We start from the raw sequence: 12606 nt of genomic DNA, 5'->3' as shown, positions 1-12606 counted from the left end.
CACTGATTCAACCAATCAGCGCGTCTCATGCGGATCGATGCACACTAATTCAACCAATCAGCGCGTCTCATGCGGATCGATGCACACTGTAGCTAACCCTAGCGCCTGATCTCAACCGTCCACGCACAATGATCGACGACCCGGTAGTGTGCGGGGTTTTGAGGGCTTTTGAGAGGGGTTTTGAGGGGTTTTTACTGATTAGGGTTGAGCATAACTAATTCAAAAAAATCAAAAAAATATAAAACTTGCGCACATAGTCTTATTATGTCGTATAGTAACGAGAAAAAAAAATATGGTTTACATACATTTTTACGAAAAATCCTTCACAAAATTGTCATTCCTCGAACAATGTAGTATGGAGTTCAAGGGAGAGACTAGTGGGCACCCGAGAGTAGGTGGGGTTTTGAAAATGAAAAGTGTGAAAACCTCACCAAAACTTCATTTTGGATTGACTAAGAAAGATCTTAACTTACTTTTCTCATTTTCATGTTTTAAACTTGTTTTATATATAATTTTATATTAAACCTTGTTTTTTCAAAAACAAAGAAAATAATAGAAAATTAATTCAATAAATAGTGAGACTTTAGATTTACACTATATAGGTAGAATAGATGTGTAGAAAAATTATTTGGCTGGTTTAGACAAGGTGCCAAAAAACTTGCTTAAATATGAGGCCGTTTATCCTATCTTTGGAGGTCATTTGAGACACACTTTTCATGACTGTGAGTTCAACTTACCAAAAGGGCTCGGAATGATCAGCAAGCAAACATATTTCAGTTGAGGTACTTTAGATAGCATTAAAACATCAATACCCCATCCCTAATTCAAATTTGAGCCCAAATTTGAATTTTATTTGGCTGGTTTAGACAAGGTACCAACAAACAAGTTCGAATAGAAATACGGGGATACATAGTGACTACCGGTATGCACCAAGTTACAAATATTATTACATGCCCCAAATTTTCCAACTGTTCTCGGTTCTACCTCTTCCTAACACGTCGCGTGCCCTTCTTCGCCTTAGCACTTCTTGTTTTTGGTTCTACTACACACAAGTTCACTGACCATCTTGGTGTTCTTCACTGGTCTTTTCAACACCTCGCCAACACCCTCGTGATCAGTGTCTTCAGTCTCAATGTTGACAGCAGTTTCAGTTTCTTCGGTGTGTACCTCAACATGGGTTTCTTTAGTCTGAACCTCGACACGCTCAGGTTCAGTTTCAACCTCGAGAGCAGTTTCTTCAGTCTGAATGTTGACTGCAGCAAAATTTTCTTCAGTCTGCTCAGGCTCAGGCACACTTCTCTTCTTTCTACCGCCATTGACTCTTGCTTTTTTTGTTGGCCAACACTGTTCAACAACAAGGGGCTGACTTGCTCGCTTCCTCCTGGCCATTGGGAAAATGTTATAGATATAGTAATTGGAAAAAGCACCAAATCAAAACACAAACAAATACACAAGAACATACTTTGGCTTATCAGGAGTGTAACGGCATTTGACAGATCCCACTCTGTGCCCAAGTTCCTGGCACAACTTGCATCTATTTTTGTTACCTTTTTGGCCCTTTTTGGCTTTCCATCTTTCTTTCCCTTCTTACTACTCCCACCTTTCTCAAACCATGCCTTGAATCTACTCTGTTTAGGCCTGCCAGCCTTTCTTTTCGTCAAGGGAGGACACATGGAAAATTCAATGTCCACTTCAGGCCACTGAGACTGATCTGTAAGTGCTGGAATTGGAGTAGTATATGCAGCTTTGAATCTTGCTACCGAATAATATTCATGCAAATATGGGTGCATGTTTATCTGCGGTTGGGATGCTAAGAAGAGAATGGCATGCTCACATGGTTTACTAGTATGTTGCCACTCGAGGCAAGTGCAATCATGCAATTCAGTGTTAACAACATGTCTCCTTCCCGTTTTGTTATCTCTAACTTCAGCACCCCAAGGTGAAGATTTTTCAACAAACAAATGTGAAAGACATCTGCTCCTATTGACCACCTGTTGTACCACTGCTGAAAGCTTATCACCTTGCAGACAATCACCTATCCTTCTTTTCAATTCCCACAACCGCATGAGCATGATCCTAATTTGGTCAACCATGTCATGCACAGGCAAATCTTTTAACTCCTTCACCTTGTTGTTGAAACTCTCTGCCAAATTATTGTTGATGTGGTCACACTTGATGGCAGTGTTGAATGCTGACCTGTACCATAACAAAGAATGGTAGGTGTTCAGCCATGGACCAAACTCATCACATGCTGCCATTATCTTATCAAGATGATATTTGTGTGTCTGTCTAGTGTAAGATCTTGCTGCTGGCCACATGCACCCAAATTCTTCTCCTCTAAATTTTTTGATCAAATTCATCCACAAATGACCGAAGCACTCTCTCTGCTCAGCATGTGGGAAAACATTTTTCAATGAATTTTCAAGCCCCTTACATGCATCTGTGTGTATAGCCAAAGGTGACACTGGCCCTAGGCATCTCTTCAACTGGATCATGAACCATGTCCATGAAGCCTCTGTTTCTGACTGAAACAAGCCAACAGCAATAGGAAACATCCAGTTGTGTCCATCTAGAGCATTGCATGCTGCCAACTGACCATTCCACTTGCCTGTCAAAAATGATGAGTCTATGCTCAAATATGGACGGCACCCTGCTTTGAACCCATCGATGCAAGGCTTCAAAGCCATAAAAAACTTGGAGAACTTGACTTCACCTTCGGCTGATACCTCTGTATCTATCTCCACAACACCGCCAGGTGACCTCTTTTCCACCTCTGCTTTGAAGTTGTAAAGCATCCTAAATGTATTTGCCCAATCACCATATAAATTTTTCATTGCCCTTTGTTTTGCCTTCCACACTGTGGTATATTTCAGTGTAAAGGGGTACATCTTTTCCAAGTCTACTTTGAGTTTCTTGGCAGTAGTGTTTGGTGTTTTGGCTAAAATTGGGGTGATCTTTTCTGCAACCCAAAGTTGTGATGTCATGGTTGATACTCTCTGTGAACTTGTAATACAAGTATGTTGATTGTGGATTTGGTTAACCCTGACAGTACTTCCATCAGGTTGCAGTCTAGCAGATATGTACCACTTGCAAGGCTTCACACTACCATCAAATCCTCTGCACCTCGCATAAAACTTCTTTCTATCAGTCCAAACAGTCTTGGCATCAAACTCATGTTTCACTGCATAAGTCTTGAAACACATTCTAAACTCCTTCATGCTTGGGAACAACTTGCCTACTTCAATGACAGGGTTTTCTTTGTCATACAAATGCACCAGCTCATCATCATGTGCATCATCTACTTCATCCGCAGCTTGTTCCATCAACTGTCCATCTACTTCTTCATCAGCATTAGCAGGCAAACTAGATTCGCCCCTCTCCTGCTTATCTCTGTCATCGACTGGAATGCCAAAATGTTTGGCCATCTCAATGTCAGGCATTGGTGCAATGACCAAATCAGTAGGCTCATCTAATTCAACTACATTCCAATCAACAGTTGCTGCAGTTTCAGTTTCAGTTCCAGTCACCTGTCCCTCTTCGGCTATTACTGTAAGTTCAGTACACATGGGAATCAATGGCCTCTGTGTAGCCCAATCATCATCTACCATCTGCGCAGCCAATTGTGATGGCACATATCCAACCTTCGAAAAAATGTTCAGATCAACGAGCTCAGCAAAAAAATTAGCCCGTTTGCTTGTCCAGCGGTTTTGCCGATCGATTTCTTCAACAATCTGTTCACCATCTTCTATTCTCACATACTCTCCTTTCCAATCATCAAACCGCAACAGTGATACTTCTTGCTCTGGTCCCCAAACAATATTCTTCCTAATTGTTTCCACCCATTTCTTCACTGCCGTCTCTCCCATGTTCTGTAGAACTTGTGGATCAATCTCTGTAAACTCAACCTCCCATTTAACAATTGTGTCTCTCTCAATGTTCTGTATGCTACCATCAACTAATTTTGCCTTTGATGGAAAGAAATTGACTATCAATTCGAAGGTCCGAGCGGCAACATCCCCTCTGTCAGTGGCGGACAGTGTGAGCCCGTGAGAAAGAGCAGACGAGGCCACCCCCTAATTGCATGCAAAGTTGGATCGGAGAGAGGTGCATTACCTATTCGAAGTTGAATCTGGCGGCTCCATCTCAGTATGCCCACGGGCTCCCCTCACAACCTATCAATTCCGCAGGCGAAAACAGAGGAAACGAGCTGAGATCTACGGGCCCGAGAGAGGAACGGGAGGGCGACTAGGGTTTGAATTCAATCACCATTTTCTTATGATGAAGGCTCCGCTGCCGTTGAGAACGAGGGCTCCGCCGCCGCCACCGAGAACGCAAGATCTGCCGCCATCGGAGAAGAAGGGGGGCAGAGTGGCGGGCCCGGCACGGTAGGGCGGCAGGGCACGGTCAGCTGTTTTGAGGAACAATTAAGTTGGACCCACATGTCCTAACATAAACGGGCGGGCTTGGTTGACGACCAATTTAACCACATTTAACACCCCATGTGGCCCTGGTCTATTTACACGCTCAAATGTGTCACACCACAGCCATTCGCTCGAACAACGTCGCACTCTTGCCGATTCACCTCAAAAACGTCGCACAGGAGCTATTGGCCCATTACAACCAGCCTAAAGTATATTAATTTCGAGGCTAAAATTTCTTTTTTGTGGCTCGAGCATTGAAGTGAGGAAGCACGGTACATGGAATCCACCGAGAAGCTTCTATTTTGGTGCCGGTTCCAGCGAAACTCGTGGTGCCAATCGACCCAATAGGTCATTCCAAATCGGAAGTCCAAATCCCATATAGGAATATCACGTAGGGCAAAGACGAGCCCAACGCCTGGACTTTCCTTCTGATGAATTTTCCATCGTTACTAGGTCGCAATTTTCTACACGGTACAGCGCTGGCAAGGCATTCTCGGTCACCACCAGGCCGAACCCTTGGGCGCGGATAGCCACATACCAGTCTACCACGTCTCCATCGCCATCAGCGAGTTTACCACGGCAAGTCGGAACCTTCCTCTAACAAGAACAAGAACAAGTACACCATCTTTGTTGGAGAAGCAAAAAATAAGTCACGGAGCCTAGATGGCAGCTGTGGGCGCCTCGCTGCTACTACTGCAGTGCGTGGTGCTCGCCGGTGCTGCCACGGCCGACGCCCAATATTCCGCACAGACCTTCGTGGACCTCCAGAACGCTGCCCGCGCCGACGTGGGAGTCGCGCCGCTGGCGTGGGACGACACCCTGGCGGCCTACGCCCAGAGATACGCCGGCGAGAGGAAAGGCGACTGCAAGCTGGTGCACTCCGACGGGCCCTATGGCGAGAGCATATTCTGGGGCAACAAGGGCGGTAACTGGACGGCCAGCGACGCGGTGGCCTTGTGGGTCCAGGAGAAGCAGTACTACAACTGCAGCGACGGCTCGTGCGCCGCGGGGAAAATCTGCTCCCATTACACGCAGATCGTGTGGGCTAACACCACCCGTGTCGGGTGCGCCGCCGTGGCCTGCGACGGGAATCTCGGCACGTTCATCCTTTGTGAGTACGACCCCCGAGGGAACTTGCTGGGTGTCCGGCCGTACGCCGGCTGCGGCCAGTTCAACCGCTCAGGTAATAGCTTCGAACGATCCAGTTATTATCAAAGGTTTAAATAGCGCGCTAAGCCTTTTAGCGGCGGACCTCTTCTAATAAATGCTATAACGTGCTACAGTGATGATATAACGAGCTATTTAAAATGTTTACTCATGTATGTATTTGAAAAAAAAACCTTAGCGCAGGACCTCTTCTAAACGGTACAGCGGGCTATAACGGAGCGGGCTATTTAAAACCACGGTTATTGCTTAAAAAGATCATCTTCCGTTTCTTTTGGTGTTGCAGCGCAGAGTTCACCTCAAGATTTCCTCAACCTCCAGAACGCGGCCAGAGCCGGCGTCGGCGTGGGCATGCTCTCGTGGGACAGCACGGTGGCCGCCTACGCTGAAGGCTACGCGGAGAAGAGGAAGGGCGATTGCCAGAAAGTCTCCTCCGGCGGGCCGTACGGCGAGAACCTCTTCCAAGGCGGTGGAGGCATCAGCTGGACCGTTTCCGACGCCTTGTTCTCCTGGCTCGGAGAGAAGCAGAACTACATCTGTGAAAGCAACGCGTGCAAGGAGGGGCAGCCCTGCGGGGAGTACACCCAGCTCGTCTGGGCCAACTCAACCAGAGTTGGCTGCGCGAGCGTAACCTGCGAAGTTGGGGGCACGTTCATCACCTGCAACTACGACCCCCGTGGCAATCTTGCCGGCGAGCGCCCCTACTTGGGCTGCGGAGGGCAAGCCGGCGGAACTCCGCCGCCAACTTCTGGTATGATCCTGCTTATTTCCAGAAGAAAAATATTGTTGACCATAAGTCTGACTGTTTCTACATGTGCACAGACAAAGTAAATGGTACTGAGACCAACGGAAATGGCAATGGCTCAAGTGCAAACAGCAGCAACCCAAGCAGAAATGGCAGTAGCCCTGCAATCCTGCCAATCGTCCTTCCTGTGGTAACAATACTTGCTTTAATCTCTGCGATATCAATTTACATATGGAGAAAGAGATCAAGTCCGAAGAAGAAACTATCATGTAAGTATCCTTACACTACTGTCAACTGGGATCACTATAACTTTATTGAATTGAATTATGCAGTCCAATTTGTCTTCAGCCTTTCATAATTAAGGCATCTCATGTACGCAGAAAATTTAATCATACATGCACACCCCTTATAAAACGTATAAAGGGTAGTATGGACTTTTCACAAATTGTATTCACTTTCCTACATAGAACGTATATACGCTGTAGGTTTGTATAATACCCGGCGAAAAAAATGGATGCCCTCGGCTGGATTCGAACCATAGCCCCACGCGCTACGTGTAGCCGAACAAACCATCCAGGACAGCACATCAGAATTGCCTTCTTGGCTTGTTTTCCACTTCTTGTGCCGAAGAAAAAAACACAGCACCTCCACTCTTTAGTTTATGTCTCTTTTTTTTTGCACGGTTTTCTTTAGGGTTTCTAGTTTTCCTGTTTTGTTCATAAAATACTAATATTTGTATTTTTAAAAATTGTACATAAATTTAAAAACAAATGTTCATGCCTTTAAAACATGCTCAGAATGTCAAAATATGAACAGTTTTATAAAAAATAAAAAAAATTCGAACACGAACATTTTTGAAAAAAGAAAAAAAATGGAATTCCAGAAAAAACAGAAAAATATGAACAAAATTTGAATTCTGAAAAAAATTAAATATATGAGAAATAGAAAAAATAAACATAATAAACGAAAAGTCTAAGAAGACAAACAAATAAACACAAGAGAAGATAAAAAGAAAAAGAAAAACACGGTTCACGACCTCCGAGAAGGTCCCAAAACAGGAATAAATGGCTGGGAACCCGAGGTTCCCAAGACCGAGATTTTTTTTTGCAAATTTCATAGTGAACTTTGTTTTGATTTTTTTGTGAAAATATTCAAATCCATGAATATTTTTAAAACAATTGATGAGCTTTTCAAATCCGTGAGCTCTTGGACCGGCCCAACACGTGCCCGACGAAAGCAATGTCGTCGCCTAGTTGGGCCAAGGCCGAAGCGTTTTATTTTCTTTTCTATTTTTTCATTTGATTTCTTATTTTGTTAATTCATTTTTCTCTTTTTTGAATACCAAAATACAAGTTGTAACTAACTTTTTAAACTAGAGATTTAATAAAAATATAAAATAATTATTAAATGTTTTAAAAAACACTTACTGTTTTCAATTTTATCCCTTTGTATTTATTAGTTGGGGTCATTTCATGGATGTCCAAAAAACACCATGTTCAACGGAGATTATTCGGTAAGGTCAGAATGGTTCATCTGAGAGCATGTTATTTTTCAACATATTTGAAATGGCCCCAATTTCCCCACCAAAAAAGATGAAGAAATGAATCCGATTTTTTTCATGGCCTTTTACAAGCAATTCAAGGCACCATGCCAAGTTGATTTGGTTTTCAACAAATTCTGCATTTTCTGGAGTTTCCTTTGTAAAAGAAGACCGATAAAATGGTCGAACATGTCGCAACTTGCATACGGTGTCGAAAATTGTTTAACCTAGCATGGTTGCCTACCATGGTTATTCCCATCCGGGTGCATCCTCCATTGAACATGGTCTAGTTTTGAACATTTTTTAAATGACCCCAACTTTTGCAGGCAAGTGGCGTGCCCGTGGTAAGGATCCATGCCAGGTTTGAATGATTTTCGACAAAATATGCAAGTTGCGACACGTCCGACCATTTATCTACCTTTTTTAACCGAGAGAACCCCTTGGCATGGTGCGTTTAATCGGTAATATAAGATCATGGAAAGATTTGGGGTGAGTTAATGGATGCCGCAAAAACATGCTCCCAAATGGACCCTTCTCGCCTACCCGAACACGCTCTATTGAACATGATCTATTTTTGAACTTGCATGAAATCACCCCAACCTTTCCCAGTAGGCGGGCATGCCCATGGTAGGCATCCATGTCAGGTTTGAATGAATTTCCCACAACGTATGCATGTTGTGTCACGTCCGGCCATTTATCAGCTTGTTTTCACCGAGAAAACTCTAGAAATTGAAAGAATTGTAGAAAACTTAAACAGCTTGACATGGTGCCTTGATTTGATCATAGAAGGAGGTGGAAAAATTAGGCCTTTAGAAGGATGTTGAGAAACAACGCACCCTCAGGTAGAGCCTTCTAGCCAACCTGAACACCCCTTCATTAAACATGGGCTACTTTTGGACATTCTTAAAATGACCCCAACCTTTTCAAGCAGGTGGGCATGACCATGGTAGTTATCCATGCCAGGTTTGTACGATTTCTGACACCGTATGCAAGTTGCGACACGGCCGCCCATTATGAGCATTTTTTTACCGAGAAAACTACAAAAAATATAAAATTTGTCGAAAACATAAACAACTTGGCATGGTGCCTTGAATTGGTCATACAAGGCATGAAAAAAATTGGGGCCATTTCAAGCATGTCGGGAAACGACGTGCTCTTAGACGGAGCCATCTCGCCTACTCGAACACCTCCGTTGATCATGGTCTAAGTTTCCTTTTTCCATCTTTTGTAGTGCGTCAAATATAACGCTAAAAAGAAAGACTCTGGTATTCCTTTTCAACCGGGTTGGTTTTTTCTTCAGTTTTTACATGGGTTTCTATATTATTTTGTTTTTCTATTCTTTTATTCATTTTGAAAAAGTTCATCAATAATTCAAATTAAGTTCATTGATTTGGAAAAAAAATTAACAAAATTTAAAAAATCCATTGATTTAGAAACAAAGTTCATCAGTTTATAAAAAAGACCAACAATTTTCAAAAACAAATTGCCAACTTGCAAAATAGTTCACGAATTTGTGAAGAAAACTGATCAATTTTGGGGAAAGAAAGTTCACTGATTTGAAAGAAAAATTCAAGAATTTAAAATTTTGTCGTCATTTTCGATTAAAAAATCACGAATTATAAGAACTTCACGCATTTAAGAAAAAAAAAAGAAATGAAAAATACAACCAGAAAATGTTGCGCTTTTCCAGTGTTGTATTTCAAGTATAAAAAAACTTAATTGACGGTAGATGTCCGGTTGCCTAGCTGGTTATTGCGGCTGTGCTAATTGTTGAAGGACCTATGTTCGAATCCTGCAGCAAGCACCTTTTTTGCGGTTTCAAAAAAAAGAAAGGATGAATGTGCTGAATGGGCCAGCCCAGCACGGCAGGGTGTGCACGTCCGTTAAGGTATAGCGTATACGTGATTCTAAAAAAAAAAGTTTATAAAAAATGCCTATCATGCCCTTACTTATGAAGAGGTATGAGCTAATCTGAGCCGTCCTTGTGTTTATGGGGGGTGTACCGAAGCAGAAGTGTACATGCAATCATCCATTACATATATGCAGAAACTACTAGTGGAAGCATCCATTTCACCATTTCGTTTCATAAATTTAATCTTTCGTAACTGATGTTCTACTAGCTCTCTGTGGAAAAAGACCAATGGTTAGTTCTTTGTATCATATAAGCAGATACAGCTTGGTCCGAAGATATTGAAGATATTAAATCAGTGCTACTGGACCCATCAGTAATAAGAACAGCAACGAGTAATTTTTCTGAAGAAAATAAACTGGGGGAAGGAGGATTTGGTCAAGTCTATAAGGTAAATCAAGCGACAAACCCAGGATTAGTTGTTTACAGCGTCCTGCTATTGTCACCATATTTTCTGTCATGAACAATGAGAACTATCCATTAAAAGTATAGTACAGATTAGCTAACTTAGATGAAAGCCATGCTTTGTTTTAAATCCCACTTTGCAGTTATGTGCTCTCCACTTTCTAGTGGCGGGGGCTTTCTTCTTTATCTCGGTCATTCGAAATTGATCTAGTGACTGGGTTGTAACTTGTGGCTTCTCAACCCTATTTCAAAGCTAGCATGTACGTACAAGTCAAGTTCGATTGCAATCATAGTTGGATTTTATGATGTTATATTAATTTAAGTTGCTATTTTCCAGGGTATGATGCCAGATGGACAAGAAATAGCAGTAAAAAGATTATCGGAAGGATCAAAACAAGGCCTTCCTGAGCTTAAAAATGAGCTGTTATTAGTTTCCAAGCTTCAGCACCGTAATCTGGTGAAGTTAATAGGCGCTTGCCTCGATGGAGAGGACAAGTTACTTGTGTATGAATATATCCCAAAGAAAAGTCTTGATGCCTTTATTTTCGGTACTGGAGTTTCTAGTTTATTTCTTATTCCAAGCAAACTTTGGATTGAAAAATACTAGTTGTACTGATGTCATCATTACAATGTTCTTTAAATAATGAAAATGGTTGAAATAAGAGAAAATCAAGCATTTTGTGAAGCTACTATACAAATTACAGACAAAAATAAATTCGATGGGATAACACATATGTACAAACATTGGTTCAGGTCAATTAAACAAACCATTGCATGAGCATTAGTAGAACAAACTCATAATTTGAATTCTTCGATATCTGGTTTATATATTTATTTAACATGAGCAGGAACTTGGAAAATCAATGTTTCTACAATCATAGATAACTTGTTATCTTAATTGGTAGAGTAATCACACTGTCTAATTTTCTCTTTGACATACATCTTTGCCACTTTGAAGTTAGCCCCAGTATGCATGTTTTAAATTACTTTTCTGTCACATGATTTATTTGGATTATGATGCCTTTTTAGATGACGAAAAGCGTGGAAAATTAGCTTGGGATACACGATACAAGATCATTTGTGGTATTGCTCGAGGTTTGGCGTATCTACATGACGAGTCCCGTATAAAAGTTATACATAGAGATCTGAAGCCAAGCAATATATTACTAGAAATGGATATGAATCCAAAGATCTCTGACTTTGGTTTGGCAAGTGTTTTTGAGGGTGATCATACAAAGCATATTACAAGAAGAGTAGCTGGAACCTAGTAAGTTATGGATTCAGTTAATCTGATCACATGTTCATAACTATTATGTTTACAAAAGAAGCAATGCTTAACCATTTTCTGATGCACAGTGGGTATATGGCGCCAGAATATGCGGTTCTTGGACATGTTTCGACAAAATCAGATGTGTTCAGCTTTGGAATGATTATTCTAGAAATTGTGACAGGGAGGAGAAACAGTGTATCGTCTGAAACAATGATGGCTGAGCATCTTTTAACCTATGTCAGTATTATATTCAGTGAATTTCCAGTCCCAAAATGTGATGATGTAGTAAGCTTTTTTGACAAGTCATTGTCTGTACACAGGTATGGGAGAACTGGACCAGGGGGACAAAAGCTGAGATAGTCGATCCATCGTTGCACAACAACTATTCTGAAAGTGAGGTTCTCAAGTGCGTACACATTGGGCTATTATGTGTTCAAGAGAGTCCAAGTGATAGACCCGGCATGGCCAATGTGATCCTGATGCTTGTTGGAAGGTCTACTTCCTTGCCTGCTCCTTCCAGGCCTGCTTTTCTATTTAGGTTGAATGAAGATGAGAACCATGTCCATGGTGATCTCAGTAACCTACTAGATGACTCGAACAAATCAAATCCATCATTCAATAAGTTGACAATCACAGAATTCGAACCAAGATAGCCCTGACCCTCAAGTATGTAGGTAGAGAAGGGAAACAAGGAACACCATTCTTTATGTCAATTCATCAGGATTGTGTTGAATAAACATTTGTATACATCGTATGACTAGCAAGATAACTTTGAGGAGTGATAATGTAAGAATCAAGTTGGTCAAATAACAAGAGCTATGAGTTATGAGTATGACCTAATGGGTGCAGACCTGAAATTGTTCCAGTAAGGAACAAAGTCGGCAGGTAGCGGGGCTCATTCTCTGTGTTTTGCTTCAACTGATTTCACAAAATCTGAGATTCTCAATGTCCCTCACCGTCTTAAGGTCTTCATATATGCTACCAAATTCTTCTGTCAACAGTCTGGAATGATTAACAAGTGAAGCTCTATCTTGTTTGCACAAAAGAAGTCAGGTCCAGTTTGCTTGATGGCTCTCGACTCAAAGCACACCATATGCTTGGCTTTTGATGTTTGAATACTGATAGTGCGGAATTTGCCATGATCTTGAGCGT

The 12606-nt window shown here is 41.8% G+C and overlaps 1 protein-coding gene across 1 annotated transcript; it reads left to right on the top strand.

Annotated features, from left to right (window-relative positions):
* Nucleotides 1-5084: 5084 nt before the first annotated feature.
* Nucleotides 5085-12286, top strand: LOC123075573 (cysteine-rich receptor-like protein kinase 10). The gene is made up of 8 exons (XM_044498144.1): nt 5085-5604; nt 5872-6336; nt 6408-6599; nt 10040-10170; nt 10522-10732; nt 11214-11451; nt 11541-11691; nt 11775-12286. The coding sequence occupies exons 1-8, from the start codon at nt 5085-5087 to the stop codon at nt 12105-12107; spliced, it is 2241 nt and encodes a 746-aa protein (XP_044354079.1). The 3' UTR covers nt 12108-12286.
* The last annotated feature ends 320 nt before the right edge of the window (nt 12287-12606 follow it).

This window comes from Triticum aestivum, chromosome 3D (assembly GCF_018294505.1).
Source record: "Triticum aestivum cultivar Chinese Spring chromosome 3D, IWGSC CS RefSeq v2.1, whole genome shotgun sequence".
Classification (NCBI taxonomy): Eukaryota; Viridiplantae; Streptophyta; class Magnoliopsida; order Poales; family Poaceae; genus Triticum; species Triticum aestivum.
The sequence above is the reverse complement of the archived record's forward strand: the minus strand, read 5'-3'. Positions and strand labels throughout refer to the sequence as shown.

What these genes read in the sequence shown, in the direction of transcription:
- LOC123075573 (XM_044498144.1), top strand. Translation starts at nt 5,085, where the DNA reads ATGGCAGCTGTGGGCGCCTCGCTGCTACTACTGCAGTGCGTGGTGCTC. An exon ending in TCCGAAGAAGAAACTATCAT is followed by an intron (nt 6,600 to 10,039) that starts GTAAGTATCCTT and finishes TCATATAAGCAG; the next exon opens with ATACAGCTTGGTCCGAAGAT. An exon ending in GATTTGGTCAAGTCTATAAG is followed by an intron (nt 10,171 to 10,521) that starts GTAAATCAAGCG and finishes GCTATTTTCCAG; the next exon opens with GGTATGATGCCAGATGGACA.